This window comes from Perognathus longimembris, chromosome 16 (assembly GCF_023159225.1).
Source record: "Perognathus longimembris pacificus isolate PPM17 chromosome 16, ASM2315922v1, whole genome shotgun sequence".
Lineage (NCBI taxonomy): Eukaryota > Metazoa > Chordata > Mammalia > Rodentia > Heteromyidae > Perognathus > Perognathus longimembris.
This window is the reverse complement of record NC_063176.1, coordinates 1,572,248-1,594,486: the sequence shown is the minus strand read 5'-3', so window position 1 is coordinate 1,594,486 and position 22,239 is coordinate 1,572,248. Positions and strand designations below refer to the sequence as shown.

General features: G+C 48.3%; 1 protein-coding gene across 1 annotated transcript in view; it reads right to left on the bottom strand.

Moving 5' to 3' along the window:
• Positions 1-14,874: 14,874 nt before the first annotated feature.
• The window catches only part of Btc (betacellulin), a 43,051-nt gene continuing 35,686 nt past the window's right edge, over positions 14,875-22,239 (bottom strand). The window contains exons 5-7 of the mRNA XM_048364852.1: positions 19,390-19,536; positions 17,875-17,985; positions 14,875-16,347 (exon numbers count right to left, since the gene is read on the bottom strand). Coding sequence (XP_048220809.1) covers positions 17,877-17,985; positions 19,390-19,536 — 256 coding nt within the window. The 3' untranslated portion in view covers positions 14,875-16,347; positions 17,875-17,876. The remainder of the gene's footprint in view (positions 16,348-17,874; positions 17,986-19,389; positions 19,537-22,239) is intronic.

The following is a 22,239-nucleotide window of genomic DNA, read 5'->3' as shown; positions in this document are numbered from 1 at the left end:
ATTCCGTTTTTAACCTGCTACGTTGAGTGTTACGACTGTATCCACTGCCATTGCTCCCTCCATCCATCCATCCACCTTCCCTTAGCCTCTCCCTTCTCAGACAAGACGTGTGTCCGCTTCCTGGCATTCGTTTTGTTAAACAGATCGTCAATAAAGGGACTACACCATGGCAAGCTCACCCAGGTCTTAGTGCGTTGGATTGTGACGGATTGTGTTGGATTGTACACGGCCCTTCATTTCTTCTCATGTCCCTTTGTATTTTAGGTCTCACATGCACAAATGAGAGAACACATGGAAACCAGGTTCCCTTCGTCTCCCTAAGTCTTGCTTTACTCAACGTGACGTTTCTAGGTCTATTATCTCCCTGCAAATGGCACATTCTTTTACTTGATGGATTAGTCAAATTCCATGACACAGCTACCACGCTCATCAGCCGCATCGTCTGTGTAATAAGAATGGCCGGCGTCAGAACGCTCATGGGAAGACATCTCAGCAATGAGGTGCCAAGATCTGCCTGATTCCCCACGCCGAGCTTGCCCACCACACGGGCCGCAGGGCTCGGTCACCAGGGCCGTGTCACCGGCCTTCGAAAGAGGGGGGAAAAGAGGTCACCAAGGGACTAAAACACTCAAATACAAAACTTACCGCGAGAAATGGCTCTACAGTTGCAGAGATGGGAAAACAATGCCACTTAGAGCAGACAAATCCTTCCTATTCGGCCTTCACTGGGCTTTCACGTTTGGTTTTGGTTTCCATGACAACCTGTAGTTATTGAGCAATTCCTCCTGTACCTGCTGAAGGCAGGTGAATTGCTTTCTGTCAGCCTTGGGTGGATGGGGGGGGGTGGAGGCCAGAGAACTCACTTTGAAGAAGGAATATATATATATATATATATATAGTGGAAATTCTTTACAAAGGAGGGTACTCATTTCTTAAACTTTATGTCAGGCACTGTCTGGAAGAGCAATCAGGACCAGTTGACAGGAAGAATTGAAAGGGGACCAGGGGACGCGTCGGGCGTGGGGGCGCCAGCTCCGGCAGCGGGGGCGCCGCTCGTCTTCACCCGCCCCGTGCTTCTCACCCGTGTGCCCGGCTCCCCGCCCCGCCCTCCCGCCCACCCCGTCACCCCGGCCCGCGTGCCGGGGTCGCAGATCTAGACTGGCACGCCAACGCCCCTCTCTGCCCTCCCAGCGGGGAACGGCGTGGCCGTGACCGGGACTGGCCTAGACGCAGGGCTGAACGGTACCCTTCGGGGGGGTGGCGGGTTCGAGGGCAGCTCCATCGGATGAGAACGCCTCCGACTCAGTGCGCCAGGTCCTCGGAGAGACCCAGCTGGTCCCCGCACCCTGAGCCCCGCACCCCCAGCCCCGCACCCCGAGAAGCGATGCTCCGCCAGGGCTTTCCTCAGTCCTCCTGAACGTCCTGGCTTCCTCCTCTGTATCTGAGGGGTGGGTTTTCGATAACAACTGCTCCCCAGTACTCGCCTCAAAGCCGACTTTTAGGCATATTATTTACTATTTTAGGTTGATAGACAGTATCGGGGTAGATCCTTCCTGGCACTCAAGTGTCTGCAAAACAACGCTCGTAGGCAGCGGGATGAAATGATTAAAGCCGAACGGAGGCCGAGCGCCGGGCAGCGCGGAGGTGTGCGTTGAGCGTCCCCCGCGCGACCGTGACCGCAGCCCGACGTCATCTTGCTGGCGGTTACTCCGGAAGCCCGTGGGGCTCGCGCTGTGAACCGTGGCGGAGGCCCAGGCGGCTGCCGGGACGGACGGACGTGGGCTCACGACCGCACTGCCAGCCCCCAGCGCCCGCCTGCCTTCCAGACGCCTGCCATTTAGAAAATACTGAAACGTAGCCTAAGCGGAGGACGCCAGACAAGCCGAGACGAGGCGCAGCGTGGACTGCGGCCCGCAGCACACGCGCAGGAGGCTCCGAGAGTCCAGGGCCTTCCGCGGGCGGGGCTCACCCCACGTCTCAGAGTCTCTCCGCCACCTTCTTCCTCCTGGGCTTCCCGGGCACCAGCACACGCGGTGCTGAGAGAGGCCTCCGTCCCGCTCATCGAACCCACAGTCTACACCGCAGCCTGTGCTACACCGCAGCCTGTCACCGCAGCCTAACACCACAGCCTAACACCACAGCCTAACACCGCAGCCTAACACCACAGCCTAACACCGCAGCCTAACACCGCAGCCTAACACCGCAGCCTAACACCACAGCCTAACACCACAGCCTAACACCACAGCCTAACACCACAGCCTAACACCGCAGCCTAACACCACAGCCTAACACCACAGCCTAACACCACAGCCTAACCCCACAGCCTAACACCGCAGCCTAACACCACAGCCTAACACCACAGCCTAACACCACAGCCTAACACCGCAGCCTAACACCACAGCCTAACACCACAGCCCAACACCACAGCCCAACACCACAGCCTAACACCACAGCCTAACACCACAGCCTAACCCCACAGCCTGTCCTACACCGCAGCCTAACACCACAGCCTGACACCACAGCCTAACACCGCAGCCTAACACCACAGCCTAACACCGCAGCCTAACACCACAGCCTGACACCGCAGCCTAACACCACAGCCTAACACCGCAGCCTAACACCGCAGCCTAACACCACAGCCTGTCCTACACCACAGCCCAACACCACAGCCTAACACCACAGCCTGACACCACAGCCTAACACCACAGCCTGACACCACAGCCTGACACCACAGCCTAACACCACAGCCTAACACCACAGCCTAACACCACAGCCTAACACCACAGCCTGACACCACAGCCTAACACCACAGCCTGACACCACAGCCTGACACCACAGCCTGACACCACAGCCTAACACCACAACCTAACACCGCAGCCTAACACCACAGCCCAACACCACAGCCTAACACCACAGCCTAACACCACAGCCTGTCCTACACCACAGCCTAACACCACAGCCTGTCCTACACCACAGCCTAACACCACAGCCTAACACCACAGCCTGTCCTACACCACAGCCTAACACCACAGCCTAACACCACAGCCTAACACCACAGCCCAACACCGCAGCCTAACACCGCAGCCTAACACCACAGCCTAACACCACAGCCTAACACCGCAGCCTAACACCACAGCCTAACACCGCAGCCTAACACCACAGCCTAACACCGCAGCCTAACACCGCAGCCTAACACCGCAGCCTAACACCACAGCCTGTCCTACACCACAGCCTAACACCACAACCTAACACCACAGCCTAACACCGCAGCCTAACACCACAGCCCAACACCACAGCCTAACACCACAGCCTAACACCACAGCCTGTCCTACACCGCAGCCTGACACCACAGCCTAACACCTCAGCCTAACACCACAGCCTAACACCGCAGCCTAACACCACAGCCTAACACCACAGCCTAACACCACAACCTGACACCACAACCTGACACCACAGCCTAACACCACAGCCTAACACCACAGCCTAACACCACAGCCTAACACCACAGCCTGACACCACAGCCTAACACCACAGCCTAACACCACAGCCTAACACCACAGCCTGACACCGCAGCCTAACACCACAGCCTAACACCACAGCCTAACACCACAGCCTGTCCTACACCACAGCCTAACACCGCAGGCTAACACCACAGCCTGTCCTACACCACAGCCTAACACCGCAGCCTAACACCACAGCCTGTCCTACACCACAGCCTAACACCGCAACCTGACACCACAGCCTAACACCGCAGCCTGTCCTACACCACAGCATAACACCACAGCCTGTCCTACACCACAGCCTAACACCACAACCTGACACCACAGCCTAACACCGCAGCCTGTCCTACACCACAGCCTAACACCACAGCCTGTCCTACACCACAGCCTAACACCACAGCCTAACACCACAGCCTGTCCTACACCACAGCCTAACACCACAGCCTAACACCACAGCCTGTCCTACACCACAGCCTAACACCACAGTCTAACACCACAGCCTAACACCACAGCCTAACACCGCAGCCTGTCCTACACCGCAGCCTAACACCACAGCCTAACACCACAGCCTAACACCACAGCCTAACACCGCAGCCTAACACCACAGCCTAACACCACAGCCTAACACCGCAGCCTAACACCGCAGCCTAACACCGCAGCCTAACACCACAGCCTAACACCGCAGCCTAACACCGCAGCCTAACACCACAGCCTGTCCTACACCACAGCCTAACACCGCAGCCTGTCCTACACCGCAGCCTAACACCACAGCCTAACACCACAGCCTAACACCGCAGCCTAACACCGCAGCCTAACACCGCAGCCTAACACCACAGCCTAACACCACAGCCTAACACCACAGCCTAACACCACAGCCTAACACCACAGCCTAACACCGCAGCCTGTCCTACACCGCAGCCTAACACCACAGCCTAACACCACAGCCTAACACCACAGCCCAACACCGCAGCCTAACACCACAGCCTAACCCCACAGCCTAACACCACAGCCTAACACCACAGCCTAACACCACAGCCTGACACCACAGCCTAACACCACAGCCTAACACCGCAGCCTAACACCACAGCCTAACACCACAGCCTAACACCACAGCCTAACACCACAGCCTGTCCTACACCACAGCCTAACACCACAGCCTAACACCGCAGCCTAACACCGCAGCCTAACACCGCAGCCTAACACCGCAGCCTAACACCACAGCCTAACACCACAGCCTGTCCTACACCACAGCCTAACACCACAGCCTAACACCACAACCTAACACCGCAGCCTAACACCGCAGCCTAACACCACAACCTGACACCACAGCCTAACACCGCAGCCTAACACCACAGCCTGTCCTACACCACAGCCTGTCCTACACCACAGCCTAACACCACAGCCTGTCCTACACCACAGCCTAACACCACAACCTAACACCGCAGCCTAACACCGCAGCCTGTGCTACACCACAGCCTAACACCACAGCCTAACACCACAGCCTGACACCACAGCCTAACACCACAGCCTAACACCGCAGCCTGTCCTACACCGCAGCCTAACACCACAGCCTAACACCACAGCCTGACACCACAGCCTGACACCACAGCCTTACACCGCAGCCTAACACCACAGCCTAACACCACAGCCTGACACCACAGCCTAACACCGCAGCCTAACACCACAGCCTAACACCACAGCCTAACACCGCAGCCTGTCCTACACCACAGCCTAACACCACAGCCTAACACCACAGCCTGTCCTACACCACAGCCTAACACCACAGCCTGACACCACAGCCTGACACCACAGCCTAACACCACAGCCTAACACCGCAGCCTAACACCACAGCCTAACACCGCAGCCTGTCCTACACCACAGCCTGTCCTACACCACAGCCTAACACCGCAGCCTGTCCTACACGACCCATGCGACTTCCCTCGCCTCTGGAGACCGGAGGCCGGGCCACTGCACAGGGCCCAGCGCGTCCGCCCTCCGTCCTCCGCGGCCCCCAATGCTCTGCAGGTCGCCCTCTCCCGCCCACCTGCCCCCCCCCCGCCTTCCCCCTTCCCCACCCCCCCACCTCCCCCCCACCCGCCACCCACCACGGTGGAAGAACCCGAGAGAGATGGAAACTCTCAGAACAAAAGCCTTGTATTCCAGGCAAGCCAAGACATTTCTGAAAGGGACTGTGTTGGACTAAATTTAAACCAGGTTAGGTATCTAACTACTTTGTATTTTCCACCTTAATAGAAAATAAGCATTTAGAATAGGGGAAAAAGTCGGATTAGCAATGGACTAAATTAATTTTAGATTCTTTTCTTCATCACCAATTTGGAGCATATTTGCATTTGTTAAACCAGAACACACACTGAAATGTGCATTTCTTCTCAAGATGTTCCAGCGCTTCTGAGTGTTAAGACTGTTATTCTATGTTTATATCCTCAAATATACGACTGCCTTATCGCTTCCCCCCTCTGCAAAATCTATTATCTTTAACTCCTATATATAATTTAGAATAGCAAAGCATCTTAATTCCGATGTTAGGAAGGGAAGCTATGTCTCAACGAACACACAATGGAACCCATCCTCCATCCCTAAAGAAAGTTCCACCTTTGCGTGCATTTACTCTCGTCCGCACACGTACCGTGTTTCGCCTTGCATCCGTCCTCTCTGAATATCCTTATTACTGCGGAATCTGGGCTCCCTAGCTCATCTCCAATGGAGCTCCTTCTTGTCCAAGGGAAACATGTCCTAAGAGCCCCTACTGGATACCTTGAACTGTGGATAGTACCAAATTCCATATATTGTAATCTTCCTGCATCTGTAGGCATAAAGCCTCCTCCATCTTCACTAAGCACTTAGACAGTGGCAGTAACATTTTGTGCGTGTGCCAGTACTGGGGTTGAACTCAGGGACAGAATGCTCGTCCTTATCTTTAAAAAAAAAATGCACTGCTCTTATGAAGGTGATGTCCAATGACGTAAGTTGGTAAAAAGTACATTTTGTAACCGTGTCACCCTTCCCTTGCCCTCTCCCGGTTTTTCCCACCCATACCTGCACAAGTTAGGGAGTTGATTTTCAACATAGCGTCTGGTGAGTACCGCTCAATTCTTTGCCTTTGTTATTCCATTTCTGTGCCTCCGCTTACAGCGCCAAAGACAGATACGTGAGTAAACAGAACAACAACAAAAAGAAAGAGAGGAACAAAAAATTCCTCTTGTTTCCATTTTCCTGGCGTTCCCCTTCTTTTCACGGAAGGCTAGCATAGCACTCTCCTACTCCAGCCACATCACCATTTCCGGCTTTTTGCCGGTTAATTGGATATAAGCATCTCCTGGATTTTTCTGCCCGAGTTGGCTTAAAATCAGGATCGCCAGGTCTCATGCTCCCGAGTAGGTAAGATTATAAGCAGGCGCCCCGGGGCTCCGCTGGGGCAAAAATGCTGGCCATTTGAGGCGGCACCGCGGAAGCAGCTTGAGTTTCTCTTTCGTACTTCACCAAGCTTCATAGGCAGCAACCTCCGCATGTAACTCCCTCTCCCTTCTTACCTGAGGAACGTTCCACATTTTCACACAAAGAGAAAGTCAGTTAACCCTTTCATTAGCCTAGTAACTGCCACCTCACTGTTTTGGTTCCTTGATGCAACTGTGTGGAAAAATGAGGATTCCTTGAACAGGAACACTGTTAAAACTCAGCTTCCCACCTGAGAACCCAGGAAGCCGCGGGAAGATGCGGGCAGGCAATTTACACAACGTGGAAGCGCCGGACAAAGGAGGAATTCACATGCCCAGACAGTTAGAACAGAGCAGGGGGCGTCTTGTCCACCTCCTGGAGTAGCGCACCGTCTTAAGACTTACACATGGTTTATTTCTGGAGATGTTTTATTTAAAACATATTTGTACTGCAGCTGACTGAGGATAACGAGACCCATGAAAAGTGAGAGTGTCGGTCCCTGTATTCACCCCTGACTGGAGCTTCAGGTTGACTTGTCCTTCCTCAAAACTTCCCCTTGCTGACTCTCTCTCTACAAAGACGCCCAGAGCCCTAGGTCCACGTGTATGTGAAACCTCAGTCGTTACCTCTGCCACCTCACCAAGCCTTCGTCTCCGATTCACTCTTCCTCTTCCCATCTGCATTTCAACCACTCATCACTTCCTGGTCCTGTATGTCCTGCTATGATTCTTGTTTGTTTTTTTGTTTTGTTTTGTTTTTAATTCTTGCCTCTCTCCCATCCTCAATTCTGCGGATCACAGAATCGCGTTAACGCGCCCCGACATTTCTTGACTCGTTGACAGTCTTCACAGTTCTACCTCCCGTGTCTACCTCTTATCATTTCTTCTGCCTTCCCACCTTTCCCGTTCAAGCAGCTCTCCTCTAGTCTGCCTTTCGCAATGGCTACAGAATCATCTTCCTAAATTACACAGTTTATCCTGTCACTTGTCTGCTCAAAATCTTTTACCTTCTCCATCGAGGAAGCTAATAGATCTTAGCCCGACATATCAGACTCACGATGACCTTGGCAGCCTCATTTCTAGCACATTCTCCCCGTATCCTGTGGTCCACTATCCCAACACATGGATTGCCAGATTTAGCAAACAAAAGTAGGAGATACCCGATGAGACAGCAATGTTTGGAGCAGAGCTACACTGACACAGTATTTGTTGTTAATATGGAAATTGTATTTAACCGGGTCACTTCTCTGGCAGCCTTGATTGTTAGAGCTGTCTCCAAGTGTATCCCACATTTATAAGCTCATGTGGTCTTATCTGTAACGATTGTCCTCTTTAGACGGAATTCTCTACTCTTCCCTCAACTATTGATTTTCCATCCATCCCACAGATCGCTTAGCCGCAGACAAAGCCCAGCCCCTCTTCCCTCATGGGAGAGGCGTTGCCTAAAATGCTATAATAAAGTAAACGTTTCGCTTCCCTCCCCTCTCCTCCAAAGGCAGAATGCTTTGTGACATAACTCAAAGGGATGAAAACGGGCGTGAAGAAACTCTCGCCTAGCAGAACAATGTCCAGGTATTCGTCGTCAGGAAATAGACTTCGAAATCCACACAACAAAGGACTGCTGTGCATTTCTCCCCGGGGCGTGGTAGAGGATGAGTCTTTCCTGGGACCAGATTTGCTTGATCAGATACTTGGTAAGAAAACACCAGAAGCCCTCCCTCTTTCTCTCCACCTTAGCGGCGAAGGCTGCCGACTCTGTGAGTCCCCCAAGGACGTGGGGAGACTGGGCTTGGATTAGGGACCATCCCAGGGAATGGGGGGAGACCGTGGGCATCTGAGGGAAGGACAAGCTTCTAAGGAGAACGTTCTGGAGAGGGAAGCAGCATGGGAGATCTAGGGGATTCTATGTCCCCCCCACTCCCCAAAGGCCTAAGATGACTCTTCTCACTTTCAAGTTGTTCCATTCCCATTCTCAACTAGTTAAGGACCAGTCACCGGGTTCTCTCCAGAGGGGACAGAGGTTGTTCCACAGGTGCTCGGGCGCACTAGCTTCAGGGAAAGGTGCGTAACGGGCGTCTGAGACAGGGAAGGATTTGCTTCCTCGTGTTCTGGGTACAAGCCCTCCGGGTAGTGGGGGTGTTAAAGAGAGCAACTTGAACCCCGATTGAGCCTCCCTAGAAAAAGCTCAGGGCGTGCTCTAGAGACACAGAGCGTCGAGAAACCCGAAAAGCACTGTGCAGCCATCTCCGTGTAAGCACTGAATACCTCGGGCTCTGGGTTTGCATAGAAGGTTGATTTATTGAGGAGTCACGGGGGAACGAGATTTGCACTGTTGATTTACACGGAACAGCTTACTCGTAGAGAATGCATAAACATGTGCTCCTTCCTTAGCAGGATGAGGCAGCCTTCCTGCGCTCCTCAACCTCAGGCCGTTTGGGCAGAAAGCCGATCTGGTTTTCTGTTTGGCTACTGAGAAGAGAAAGCTGCCAGGGGAGGCAGCGGTCAAGCTGGTGAACTCGTGAGCCGGGCTCTGTCTCGCCTCCCCTCGTTTCTATTGCCTAATCACACGAAGAAAATGGGCTTTCTGTGTGCAAGAAGCTGACAAAGGGAGAGCACCACTGACCGCTGATTGCCAGGAAGAGGGCCAGGGAACAAGGGACCCTGTGAAGGCCCCGTCCGCAGCCAGTGCTGACTAGCAATGCCTGGAAAGGGAGCGCCAGGGCCTGGGAGGCCGGGGCTTGACCTTGGGGAGTGGAAGTGGAGGGCAGGCGCACGGCCCGGGCCCGGCAGAGAGGACACGCCCCCTCCGCAGACTGCGAGACCAGCCCCAGGGCCCCAAGGCCTCCTGGCTGACTGAGCATGTCTCCAGAGTCATAAGAAAAATCCAGAAAGGGGAGGAAGGCTTGCTTTCTCCCAAACCGAATTTCGTTCAGTCACCGAGAGTCACTAAGGGCCTCCCTGCTCTCCATTGCATCTCCTTCCCCTCCTGGTGCCGCTTAACCTTCCCCTTGCACTTAGAACGTGCGTGTGCACGCATGCGCGCGCGTGTGTGTGTGTGTGTGTCCAAGGTCAGCTTTCAGTAACTTCTAATCACTCAATTAGAATCTGAAGGAAGTGAATAGAAATGACATGTTCAATTTCACAGGTGGAAGAGTGTCACTTGAGGTGCTGTTGCTAAACCAGTGGCATTGCTGCCGGTCAAGTGTCGTGTTCTCTGCTTTGGAAAGGTTCATAACGTTGGTATCCCCTCTGGGACGTTTTGAAAGTTGCTACTGTTTAACTGTGATGAAGGCAAACATCTATCTAGTCCACACCTAAGAGCTGAGATCATTCCATCATGGGTTTCACCACAGGGTCTGTGCGACATTGAACTCAACAGACCGGAACCATAGGGAGTTGAATTTGGCTATGGATAAAAGTATTCTTCGAATGGAAGGAATCTGCATGAAGCTTTGCTGGTTACCCAGTCTTCAGGAGCACCCCACCAGGTGCTCAGCATTTTACCACTGTTCGTCCTCAGCTGTTTGGAAAGGGTATTTTGATTCCAGCGCATTCTTCTCCTCTGCCCTGGGAGCACTCCTCAGTTTCGTGTACATACTGTGCTCTCTTTGTAGAGCCTCCTCGTCGCCCCGTTCTCATAGTTCAGGCATCCTTTAGGCTCGGCAGTAGGTAAGCCTGTTCAAACTGGCTGAAGGAATACATGTTAGAAAACTCTGGCGGTGACTGCAGAATCTTCAGGTTTTATTCCTGACCACTGTTTTTGTTTTTGTTTTTTTGGCCAGTCCTGGGGCTTGGACTCAGGGCCTGAGCACTGTCCCTGGCTTCTTCCCGCTCAAGGCTAGCACTCTGCCACTTGAGCCACAGCGCCGCTTCTGGCCGTTTTCTGTATATGTGGTGCTGGGGAATCGAACCTAGGGCCTTGTGTATCCGAGGCAGGCACTCTTGCCACTAGGCTATATCCTCAGCCCCTGACCACTGTGTAAACTATTTCCAAGATGAGCCCACGGCATGAACGTGGAAACCCTTTTCTGAGGCAGCTGGAAGAATTCAGAACGACAGGTTTCTTTGACTTTCCATCTGCAAGGAAGATAATGTCAGTGACCTTTTGTTTCAAAGCTGAACGTGCCACAGCTAACAGGGAGAAGAGAACGCTACATAAGCACGCTATCGGCGTGGAGCCAATGCTTCCGGCCCTCACAGTACTGTCAACATTTACTGTGAGGGGCTGGGGATATGGCCTAGTGGCAAGAGTGCCTGCCTCATATACATGAGGCCCTGGATTTGATTCCTCAGCACCACATATACAGAAAACGGCCAGAAGCGGCGCTGTGGCTCAAGTGGCAGAGTGCTAGCCTTGAGCAAGAAGAAGCCAGGGACAGTGCTCAGGCCCTGAGTCCAAGCCCCAGGACTGGCCAAAAAAAAAAAAAAAAAACATTTACTGTGAGCAACAAATTTGAGAGGTAATTCCCAGCCTGTCTCAAGTTATTTTTCATTGAGGAAGATGCATCGTATCCATAAACTGCACTGTTAAGTGGCAACACCATTGAGCAACTACTTAGAAATAATTTTTATAAAATTACAAACCCCACTTTGATCACCGGGCTCTGGCGGCTCATGCCTGTCATCGCAGCTCCAGAAGGCGGCGACCTGAGGATCTCCGATTGAAGCCAGCTTGCGCAGGAACGTCCCTAAGATGCTCATCTCCAGTAAACTTTCTGCCAGAAAGCTGAGAGGGGCGCTGTGGCTCAAGTGACAGAGCGCTAGCCTTGAGCAAAAGAGCTCAGGGACAGCGCTAGTCAAGTCCCAGGACCCGCACCAGAAAGGAAAGAAAGAGACAAGGGAGGGAGGGAGGGAGGGAGGGAGGGAGGGAGGGAGGGAGGGAGGGAGGGAGGGAGGGAGGGAGGGAGGAAGGAAGGAAGGAAGGAAGGAAGGAAGGAAGGAAGGAAGGAAGGAAGGAAGGCAACCATTGCTGTTGAGCATACAACAACAACATCTAACTCCTCTTGTTTTTCAGCATAACTTTTCAATTAATGGGCCTTTGGTTATTTTCAACAGTATTATGATAGGTTTTCCTTAATCTTATTAGTTGCACTTAAGAGAGGAGTAGAGATGAGAGGGAGCGTGTAGGGGAATAATCTTCCTAGGCTGAGTCACTGAGGCAGAATTCCGTATGTAAACACGGTTTCACTAGGAATAGAAACACATTCTTTTCCGTAGGAGACGTAAGTCCTGAAGGCACACAGGCCTCTCGCCGCATCAGGCAGCAACTCCACTGCCCACAAGAATTCCATTTTCCCACAAGAGTGGTTAGGAAACGCCCTCCTCTTTCTCACCATCTCTGCCACGTTTAACATCGATCTTAACAATGACAACTAATTGGGACTTGTACTTAGAGAGTACCTAAACGATTCCAAATGCTGGACTAACCATGACCCATGGTTTACTCCCGCTTAATCCATCCCATGTGTTATTTGACTTGGTAGAGAGAAAGCAATATTAGTAGGGCTAAACACTTTGTCCATAGCCTCGTAGCTGAGAGGCAGCCCTGAGATTGCAGCCAGGTCTTGTCTGCATAAAGAGTTTCAATTCATAACCTTTGCACTGGGATAGGTCAGAAGCAAGTCTCCACCCCATCCGCAAGAGCACTGGTTTGGCTACACGGTCAGCTGTTTCAAAGTCCAGTTCGATTTGAGAGGTAGATAGGTTGTGATACAGCGCCCGAGAGCAGATTCTCTTAAGGAATAAAAAAAACTACAGCAAAAAGAAAAAAAAAAGATGTTTTAGAAGTATTATTTGTGGTTCACTGAGTAGACAAAATGCTGCTACAGTATTTAAAAATAATGTATTAGAAATAGGTTCAGTTAGTGTATACATGGAAGTATTTTTAAAGTGGTTTTAAAGACCAAGTAAGATACATGATTTTTTTACTTGTTACTAAATGCCAAACCAGGACACCTCGTTTTCTAGCATGGATCTCAGAGTTTCTGAATGTTTTCTTATTTTGTATACATCTTAAAAATTATCATACTTCCTACAGCAAGCAACATTAAAGAGGTCTGTGCTTGTGAAGAATTTTGCTTGCTTGATTCCTTTTAGGTGAGCTGAAGAGAAATGACAAAGGAAATCAGCCTCTGGGAATATTTCTGCTGCACACCTATTTATTTTTGGAATTTAAACTTCAATGCGAATAATGAAACACGGAAGGAAAAGGTTCATTTTCAAAACGTAGTTGACCAACATTTCTTTGAGCATGTAAGTACTCACCATGGATGTGGAATAAAACATACTTCAGGATCCGCATGTGGAAATTTCCAGAAAGAATCCCAATTATGCAGCACTTGGAATAATTACTGGTTACTTTTAGGTTATGATGTTAAGTCTTATCGTCTATATATTTTCCTAGTAAAAAATTCCAGACGAGTTCAAATACCTTTTGCTGACAGGTCCAGGGACGAATGGGAAGCTTCCAGAAGTGCCAGCTAGATGCTATTCTAAGATGCACATTCCCGAGAGTCAGTCACAGCAAGCAGGCAAGAGCAGAATGTTTGCATGCGGTGTTCAGGCACTAATGCTTGGCTGCCAGAGACCATCGCATGGGAACAGGTTCCTTCACAGAGAAACTTGCTTTGAAACATGAAAGTCGTTGTTTTTTTTAAGAACTGGTGCTTCTATATGACACAATATTCACTAAGGAGAGCAAAAAAAGAAAGTCAGCTTAAAAAGACTTTAAGCTCAGCACCAGTGGTTTAAGAGGCTGAGATCACAGGATCACGAGGTTCAAAGCCAGCCTACGCAGGAACGTCCATGAGACTTTTATCCCCAATGAACTACAGAAGTGGAGCTGTGGCTCAAGTGGTAGAGCACTAGCCTTGAGTTAAATAACCCAGAGACAGCACCCAGCCCTGAGTTCAGGCCCCAGGACCAACACACACACACGCACACACACACACACACAGAGAACAAATATCCTACTACAAAGCCTGCGGTCATTTGCTTCTACCACGGGCAAAGGACTAGAGTGGGAAGTGCGCAAGGCGGCTTGAGTTCCCCCAACAGGACTTTGCAAGCGAGGGAATCCAGATAGCGGGACGGGGCCGGCCACACGCAGAGACCCCAAGCCAGAGATGTCCGTGCTATCCATCTCCATCGCGGCCGACAGCCGGAGAATCCACGGGGACCCCCGCCTGCACCCTGGAGTCCAAAGACGGGAGCGCCCGTAGTTTTGACAATCAAAGCAGCCGGGAGGAAAAAGGTGTACCCCCACCTGACACCCACCCAACAGGGCTGGAAGGGGGGTTCAGAGCTCAGGCATTGGCCAGGCAGTTTCGGAGGTGGCTTCCACCCTTCCAAACGCTGCCGCTTCCAAGGCAAACACATAGCCCAGACGAGCTATTTCAAAAGTATCAATGAGCGTTTTCTGTAGAACATTAGCTTTAAAGAAAAGCTACTGACTCTGTTAACAATTCATGGTACAAACAGAAAATCCTCAAGTAAACGCCTGTTTGCGTTGTTTAAAAATAAATTTATTTTATTTCTTGGTAACACTGACAGTTGACATGGACACGCATTAGTATATGAAAACAATGATAAAACACTTCTTGAAAAGTTACAAATGTCTGGAAAACTCCTTTCTTGATATCGGAATTGTAAAAGACACCACATTAAAATTTCAAGATAAGGACAAAATTCCCAAGTCTGAATCGACAGGAGAGATTTTTGTTGGCCAGCCAACTTCAGTTCAGGAAAGAATATAATTCTTGTTTAAGAATAGCAATTATTTTATGTTTTTTTTTAAATAATCTTACAAATTTTCCCCCAAGATCATTTAGTATCAAAGAAGACACAGGAAAAAGAGAAGAATGAGTTCAAGGAGACTTGAAAATAAAGCATACACAACATGAATAATTTATTTACAATCCTGTTATAGAGAGGTCTTTAACAGGTGAACATCAAGTCAGAGAAAAATTGATTTGGAAAATCGCCAGATTTTCAACTTGGCTCTTAATTGATAGGTGAGCAAATTGTATATTATTGGAAACACCTGTCTCCCCCCCCCCCGCAAGCCCCAGTTTCGCTCAAAATACTATGTATGGTAGAAGAAGCTATTATGATATTATAATCTCATTTTCTGTCTCAATTTCCTGTTTCACGGTGACCATGGATTCCTCATTGTAAAAAAGAATTTACAGATACCGTGGAAAAGAAGCTTCTTGGCTGCCAGATACAACACACTTTGTTTTGTTAGTGAGTCACCTAATTCGTGTTAAGAGTTCCATAGTCTGTGACACGTGGACTAAATGTAGATTTTCCGGTTTAATACTAACCTCACTAAGCACGCCGTGTAGCTGATGGAGTCGTTGGCAAAATGGTTCAAGTCACAGCTGTGATGACCATGGTTTTGCTGCACCAAAACTAACCTGAGAGAAGCATGCCTGCTACTGTTGCTTTAAGATCAGGTGAACGAGGGTCTGGTCATTCGTAATGAGTGCTTGCCTGGGGTCTGCAGGGCCGTCACCAGCCTAGCTTGAGTTACAGCCTCTTCCAGGGCCATTATTTCTGTTTTATTGAGCATAAATACTTACCCAGGGTGTGAAGAATGTCAAGCATTTACTTTTCCATCTTTATTCATTACCTGAGCTCTAGGGCCAATCTGTTTGTGTTAGTAGTATAAGATATTTCTAGTGTCACTGAGGCTTCATGAGGGAGCAAAGAAATGATGAAAGTCAGCGCCACAGAACGCGCGACGGTATCAGCAACCCTGACAGGGGCTCGGTGCTCTGTGTTTCTGCAGAAAGAAATGTCCTGTGCATCTCAGAATCCTACCAAAACCCAGTTCTGCAGAAAAAAAATCTCAGATTTTATGACTGAGTTAAGTTGCACAAACAAGAAGCTAATAAAAATGAGCACCATTTTTTGAATTTGGGCAAATATTGACCCTACCAATTCCTGCCTTTCTAAATCCAGGTTAGAATGCCTAAGTTCTTTGGGCTTCTTTTTCTATGTGGGAAACAAGGATTAAACAAAGTAATATGTTTCAAATCCAGCGTATGGTAAACAAGTGAACACAGTAGCTTTATTACTGATTCAGTCCTTAAGCTCTAAATCCCTTCCCACTTTTTAAATTTGACATGTCATCCTGGGATACAATTTCAGAGGAAATCTGTTGAAATGTCCCTTCTCCTTACTGCTACCTACACGTGTACCTTTTACCCATCACTAGACTAGAATAAAATTATTGTTAAAAATAATAATAACCAAAACAAATGAATATTACAAATAAAAAATACAAAAGTAAAGTACATAGTTAAAGTTTGTGTCTACTAGCTGTTTTCCTGAGGCATGTTCCGTCCATTTTCAAACGAGGAAGGCACACTTTGTAGCTCGCCACTGGCCTGGAGGTTCCTTAATAACCTGAAAGAATGAAGGAAATAAGAGAAATTTAAAAGTTATGTCCTGGGCAATAAAATGAATAATATTAATCACCACAAATCCAGAACCAGCATCTCTGTGGGGTTTTTTTTAATTCATTGTTGTTCGCATAACAAATTAGGAAAATATTATAAGTGATTAACAGGCATTCTCTACCTACTCCATTAAGGAGCGACTCGGATGTATTTGGGTAAAATTGAGAGTTTTGTAGATTTTTTGAGCTTTTTGTTTCTCTGCTGGTTCGGGGCAGAGAGGAGGGTTTTGAAGCAGGACAGTGCCTTGCTTGGGAGCCTGTGCTGGCTTTGAACTCATGAACCTCCTGCCTCAGTGAAGGACTGACATCCCCATGATTGCCCCGGGGGCCTACGGACACCGAGCAAAATCTCAGGCCCACAGGAACCTGCTCTGATAGGCGGGCAGGGCGATTCTCCCAGGCCCAGCTGCAAACAGCCATTGTGGGCCCAGAGGCAAAGCCCCCGCGACTTCCTAGAGCTAGTGGCTCCTTCATGAACCTTGACCTCCTTGTTCAGGCCCCTTACAAGCCTGGTTCCCAATTCACCCCCTTGCACAACCTCCAAACCCGGGCCCTCGCCGGCAATAGCAAAACAGGCCTCGCCTGTGGACGAGCCAATCTGGCCTCTTCCTTTTCCATTCTCCTCCATTTTCCTAACACTCAGCCTCCTGCTTGCTGGGGTCATAAGTGTACATTCTGTGGGTGCTCCCTTACACCTGCCAGTCCAGCCCTTTCTTCTAAATCTTGTCATTGGTTCACCCGAGAGAATTTCAGAATCCTAAAGAGTGCTGACTGAGCAAACATCTAAGGAGATGAGAGTACGGGAACTGCTCAATCAACATACTTGCTACTACCACAGCATTTATAGCTTGTTAGGTCTTCAGCATCATGCGTCTACCATGAAACTATCTCTTCATTCATTGGGCACTGGTGGCTCACGCCTGTCATGGCAGCTACTCAGAGGCTGAGAACTGAGGATCACAGTTCAAAGCCATTCTGGGCCAGAAAGTCCATGAGACTCTCATCTCCAATGTGACCGCCAAAACGCCAGAAGTGAAGCTGTGGCTCAAGTGGTAGAGAACTAGCCTTGAACAAAAAAAAAAAGCTTAGGGATGGTACCCATGTCCTGAGTTCAAACCCCAAAGCAAGCACATAAAAACCCTACCACTAACAACAACAACAACAAAAACCCTCTTCCTTATACCCAAATGTAGAAAAGAAAAAAGTACTATAAGCACACAGACTTAAAAATGCCTGTCTCCGTAGTAACATGCAGAAGAAAGTATCCTGAAGATCTTTGGCCCTATGAAAAAGTCAATTTATTGTAGATATTTTATTTTTGTATTTACTGTAGATGATTATGTTAAGGTTAGGCATAATCCAATTCCAAGAAATGATTGTTGGACATAATTAAGCCCCTCCTTGTCCCCGAAGGTCCCTGGAACAATTTCCCATATACCAAATTCATCACACTTACCTCTAGGCAATATGTGTCTCTTGAATGTCTTCATTTGCAGGGGTTAGATGTTTACTCAGAGTTTCCATTCCTTCTTCCTTCTTCCTTTTTCTACGATGTTTCCGAAGAGGACTTAGAAAAAAAAAGTATTAGGAATTAACACGGGCCTGAGCATTCATGAAAATCCAAAAATTATTCAATAAGAGAACTTGTGATCTCATTTCTGGACTATTAAAAACTTTCCTTTTTTGTAATGTTTTGGCTCTCTCTTTTAACTCATCTTTTCTAGACCCCAATGGGAGTTCTAACCGTCCACAGGGTTGGAAGTAGACCATAGCTGTCTACATAGCAAGCATTGATAGGAGATTAGTGAGCTCAAGAAAAATTTCCAAACAAAATGATTTCACATACTAGAACCATTAACAGTAGAAGAAGTTGAGGAAAGGATGATGGTCACCTCTGGACATGTTAGTTGAGTTTCTAGGCACATTAATGAAGAAGTCAGTCAGTTTTTCTAGACTACAGTCCAATTTCCTGAAAGTACAGTTCAAGATTAATGTAATAAAATGAGTCATTTCCCAGCTCTGCCTCAATCCTGGCATTACAAATATTCCTTTCCACTATAAAGTATATAAACTCACAACCATATTTCAATTTTATAGCTTGAAAGGATGCTACAGAACATCTGGCTTAATACCTTTGTTTTACAGAAAATACCATCGAAGCCCAAGGACTTTAAGAAATTTGTCCAAAGACCCTAAGTACATAATGACAGAGCTGAGGGGGAAAAAAAGCAAAGACTGTCGATGCTACTGTTTTTCTCCCAAAAATACTCTGAAGAAGGTACTAGGAAATACCATTTTTTGGTGTGGACCATAGCATAGAAATAGATATGACACAGTTTTGAAAGTTGGGCTAGCCACTCAAGACAAAACAAGAAGAAAACATTTTAACAAAATCCATGTAGCAGTTTAACCATGATTTTTTAAATGGTATGTTTCATAAGAAACTAACTTATGGATTGCCCTAAGCCCCCTGTTTTAAAAAATAAGTAAGATTTCTTAATGCCAAAGTGTGGTATCTAACTAATATAGGAAATCAGTGCCATCATGATTTGCATAAAAGATAAATTACTTGAATGTAATCACCCAAAGGAAATCTTTGTTCTTATTTTTTAATTTTCTGTGCCACTGCACGATTTAAAAAAAAAAAGGAAATCTTATCTAACTACTAAAACAACACAAAATACACCTGATTTTAAGACTAATAGGCATTTCTAAATAAAAGACTTAGATAACTTTGTTCAAAGTTCTAATACTTATTTCAGTTACAATGATTTCTAAAGATAATGTGTTGTGTTTCATTCTAAACAAGCATTTCAATATCAGGGATGGTAAATCTTCAAAGGTGAGTTTCTTTCGATGGAAGCAAAAGAGAACGCAAAGGCAGGGAAGAGGGGGAAAGAAGGAAATGGAAGGACGAAGGGCCAGATACAGATCCCCGTGATTATTTAAAATTAAGTTTAAAAGTACTCACTGGCAGCATGTGCAGACGCCGATGACCAAAATGATGAAAACGACCATCACTGCTATCAAACAAATCACCAGAATCTGTCCTCTGTCCCCCCGTAGATAAAACAGATCCACCCGTTCACACCGCGCGCCCGTGTAGCCTTCATCGCAGCTGCGGGGACAGAACCAGAAGGCAGCGGTAAAGCGGACCTCGCTTCGCCAAGGACACAGCTCGTGTGCTCCGAAACTAGAGGAGCTGTCGTTGCCGTGAGCGGAGGAACCTCACTCCCTTGCCTTGGCTGAGAACGCGGCTATGACTCAAGTTTATTGTGAGCGTGTCTGATACAAATAAACAGCTGCAATGGCAACTTGCTACGATTCGTTTTAATATTTTAAGCTCCACGTTGGGGACGGGGGGAGGGGGGTGATAAAATTCACAGTGCAGCCTTCCCCGAGCTTAACCACCTCCGTGCAAAGGAGTTCAGCCCTCTCTAAGCTTTCCCGTCTTACACAGGGCCATAGGAGCAGGTTCAGTGTGCCAAAGCACGTTAATCCTTTAATTAAAAATTGCCTTGCTTCACAGAACCCCCAAGCAGTGTGCGGGGAAGTTCATCACTCGGTGACCACACGCAGAAGGGGTGTAATGTTACTGCCACAGAATCTCTCTCTATCCCTTCTCCTCCAACCTCCCCCCTCTCCTTCCACTTTCCTCCTCTCCCCCCCCCCCCCACCCCAGCCCTGACTCCCACTCTTTCCCCATCTCTTCCTTTCCTGGTTCTCCATTTTACTCAGTGTCTGTCTCCTTCCCCACCCACCCACCCACTTCTGCCCTTTGGTTCTGCTTCTATGGCTTGGGAGCTTGCACATTCAGTACTGTTCTTCACTCACGACGCTTACACGCCCGCCTTGCCGGCTACATCCCAAGTCCCCTCCTAGCCACTTCCCTTTGGCTTCTGGAAGGCCACATTCCGAGCAGGGCTCTTCTTCACTCCGTCCACTGTCCCTCACGGTCCTCTCACGCCCCTCAGAGCACTTCCACGGTGGTGGCGTGATCTCAGGGCTGAAACCAAATCCACCCAGCTGTCTAAGTGGGGCTATCATTTCCCTCCGTCTCCCACATCTACAGCCATATAATCTCAGGAGACACTTCAACTCAGAAGCTGTCCTACATCTACGGTCAGATCTACGAATCCGTTTAAGTAAGCTGGGACGTAACCTGAGCCGCACGAGCTGAGCTAACTAAGGACTCCGGGTTTTATAGACTACGTGCACAGAATTCTCTAAATTGTGCCTAAGAGGCACCTACAAATCTGCCTGAGGACATCTGGACCAATATCACCTGTTGTGGCATCAGCACCTTTGCATTAATAAGTACTTTCCCGGGCTGGGGATGTGGCTTAGTGGTAGAGTGCTTGCCTCGCATGCACGAACCTCTGGGTTCGATTCCTCAGCACCACATAAACAGAAAAAGCCAGAAGTGGAGCTGTGGCTCAAGTGGCAGAGTGCTAGCCTTGAGCAAAAAGAAGCCAAGGACAGTGCTCAGGCCCTGAGTTCAAGCCCCAGGACTGGTGGGGAAAAAAAAATTATTTTCCATATTCTTAGCCACACTCAAACACAAAGAGATACCACCCAGGCAGAATGACGTAAATGTCAAAATAAGATGGATTCTCCGTCTTGGAAGCATTTCTATGTAACTTCATTTTTTTCTTGAAGAATGGATTTATCACTAGGCTGTTGTACAATTTCTATTTGACCAGAGAACAGTGGCAGTTAATTCTCATAAAGCCTGTTTTTCTCAAGTAAGAAGATCCTTTAATACTAATATTGAGACAGATATAATGCCCCAGAAAAACAAACAAAAATAAGCTAGAACTATCTCAATTGAGAGCAAACTGCAATTCAAGCAAAGGAGAAAGCCATCTTAATATCCTGTATTGCAACAGGACCCCAGGATAAATGAGAGGGAATTGCTTCCTGCAAAGTAGCTGGGCATCATCACTTCAAGGTCAAAATACAAGAGTAGAGTTTAGAAACACCTTGAAATATCAGAGATGTGTTACACATAAGACTGAAACTGGGGGGAGGGAGTCATTTCTTAATTGCATGCAAGAGGAAGGTTTTTTTTAATAGTTGTGTCAAGAAAGTAATTAAGTCTTACGAATACATATAGTCTCTTCCAGTTGCCTTAAGTATTTCTTAAACAACTTTACTAAATATGGCATTTTAAAACAATTGTTGTGTCCATAAAAACACTAGCCCTTCCTGGCTGCTATGTTTTTTCAAAAGTGTTTTTTCTAAGTGTGAGCTCTGGAATCAGTGGCTGGGCCATGCTTTAACTGTATTCCTCAGAAAGCAGTCAATGCAGCCTGTAAGTTGAAACCCAAATGTAGTTAGAGCAGAAGGACAAATCTCAACACAGTTATAATGGCTTTCGTGTTATTTCATGTTTCCACAAATAATGGCATACAGCAGCTTGTCATTTTCCAGTGGGTCTGTCTCCCTTATGGGGGGGTGGGGAAGAGACAATGGAGCAAAATCCTAGTCTGTCCATTAGAGGGTGAATACAAGTTGAATGAACAAACATAAAACACAAAACGGAAACACTAGTCAAGATTTTAGGACTCTTGAGGGAAAATGCAAAATCAGGCTTTGAGATCACTGTTCTGAAATGATCACCATGGAGCATTATTAAGAGACACGTAGGGACTAAGGCCGTCACTACCCTACCTCGCCCTTCCAGGCACACCACAGGGCTGACCCTGTCGTGCAGGTTCTGAGAGCTAAGTCAGTAAGCCTAGGCTTCCACCGCAGGCCCTGTCACTCCCAAGTTCAGCCACTAGCCAGCGTGTAGGTGAATTTTGATGCATAAGATGCA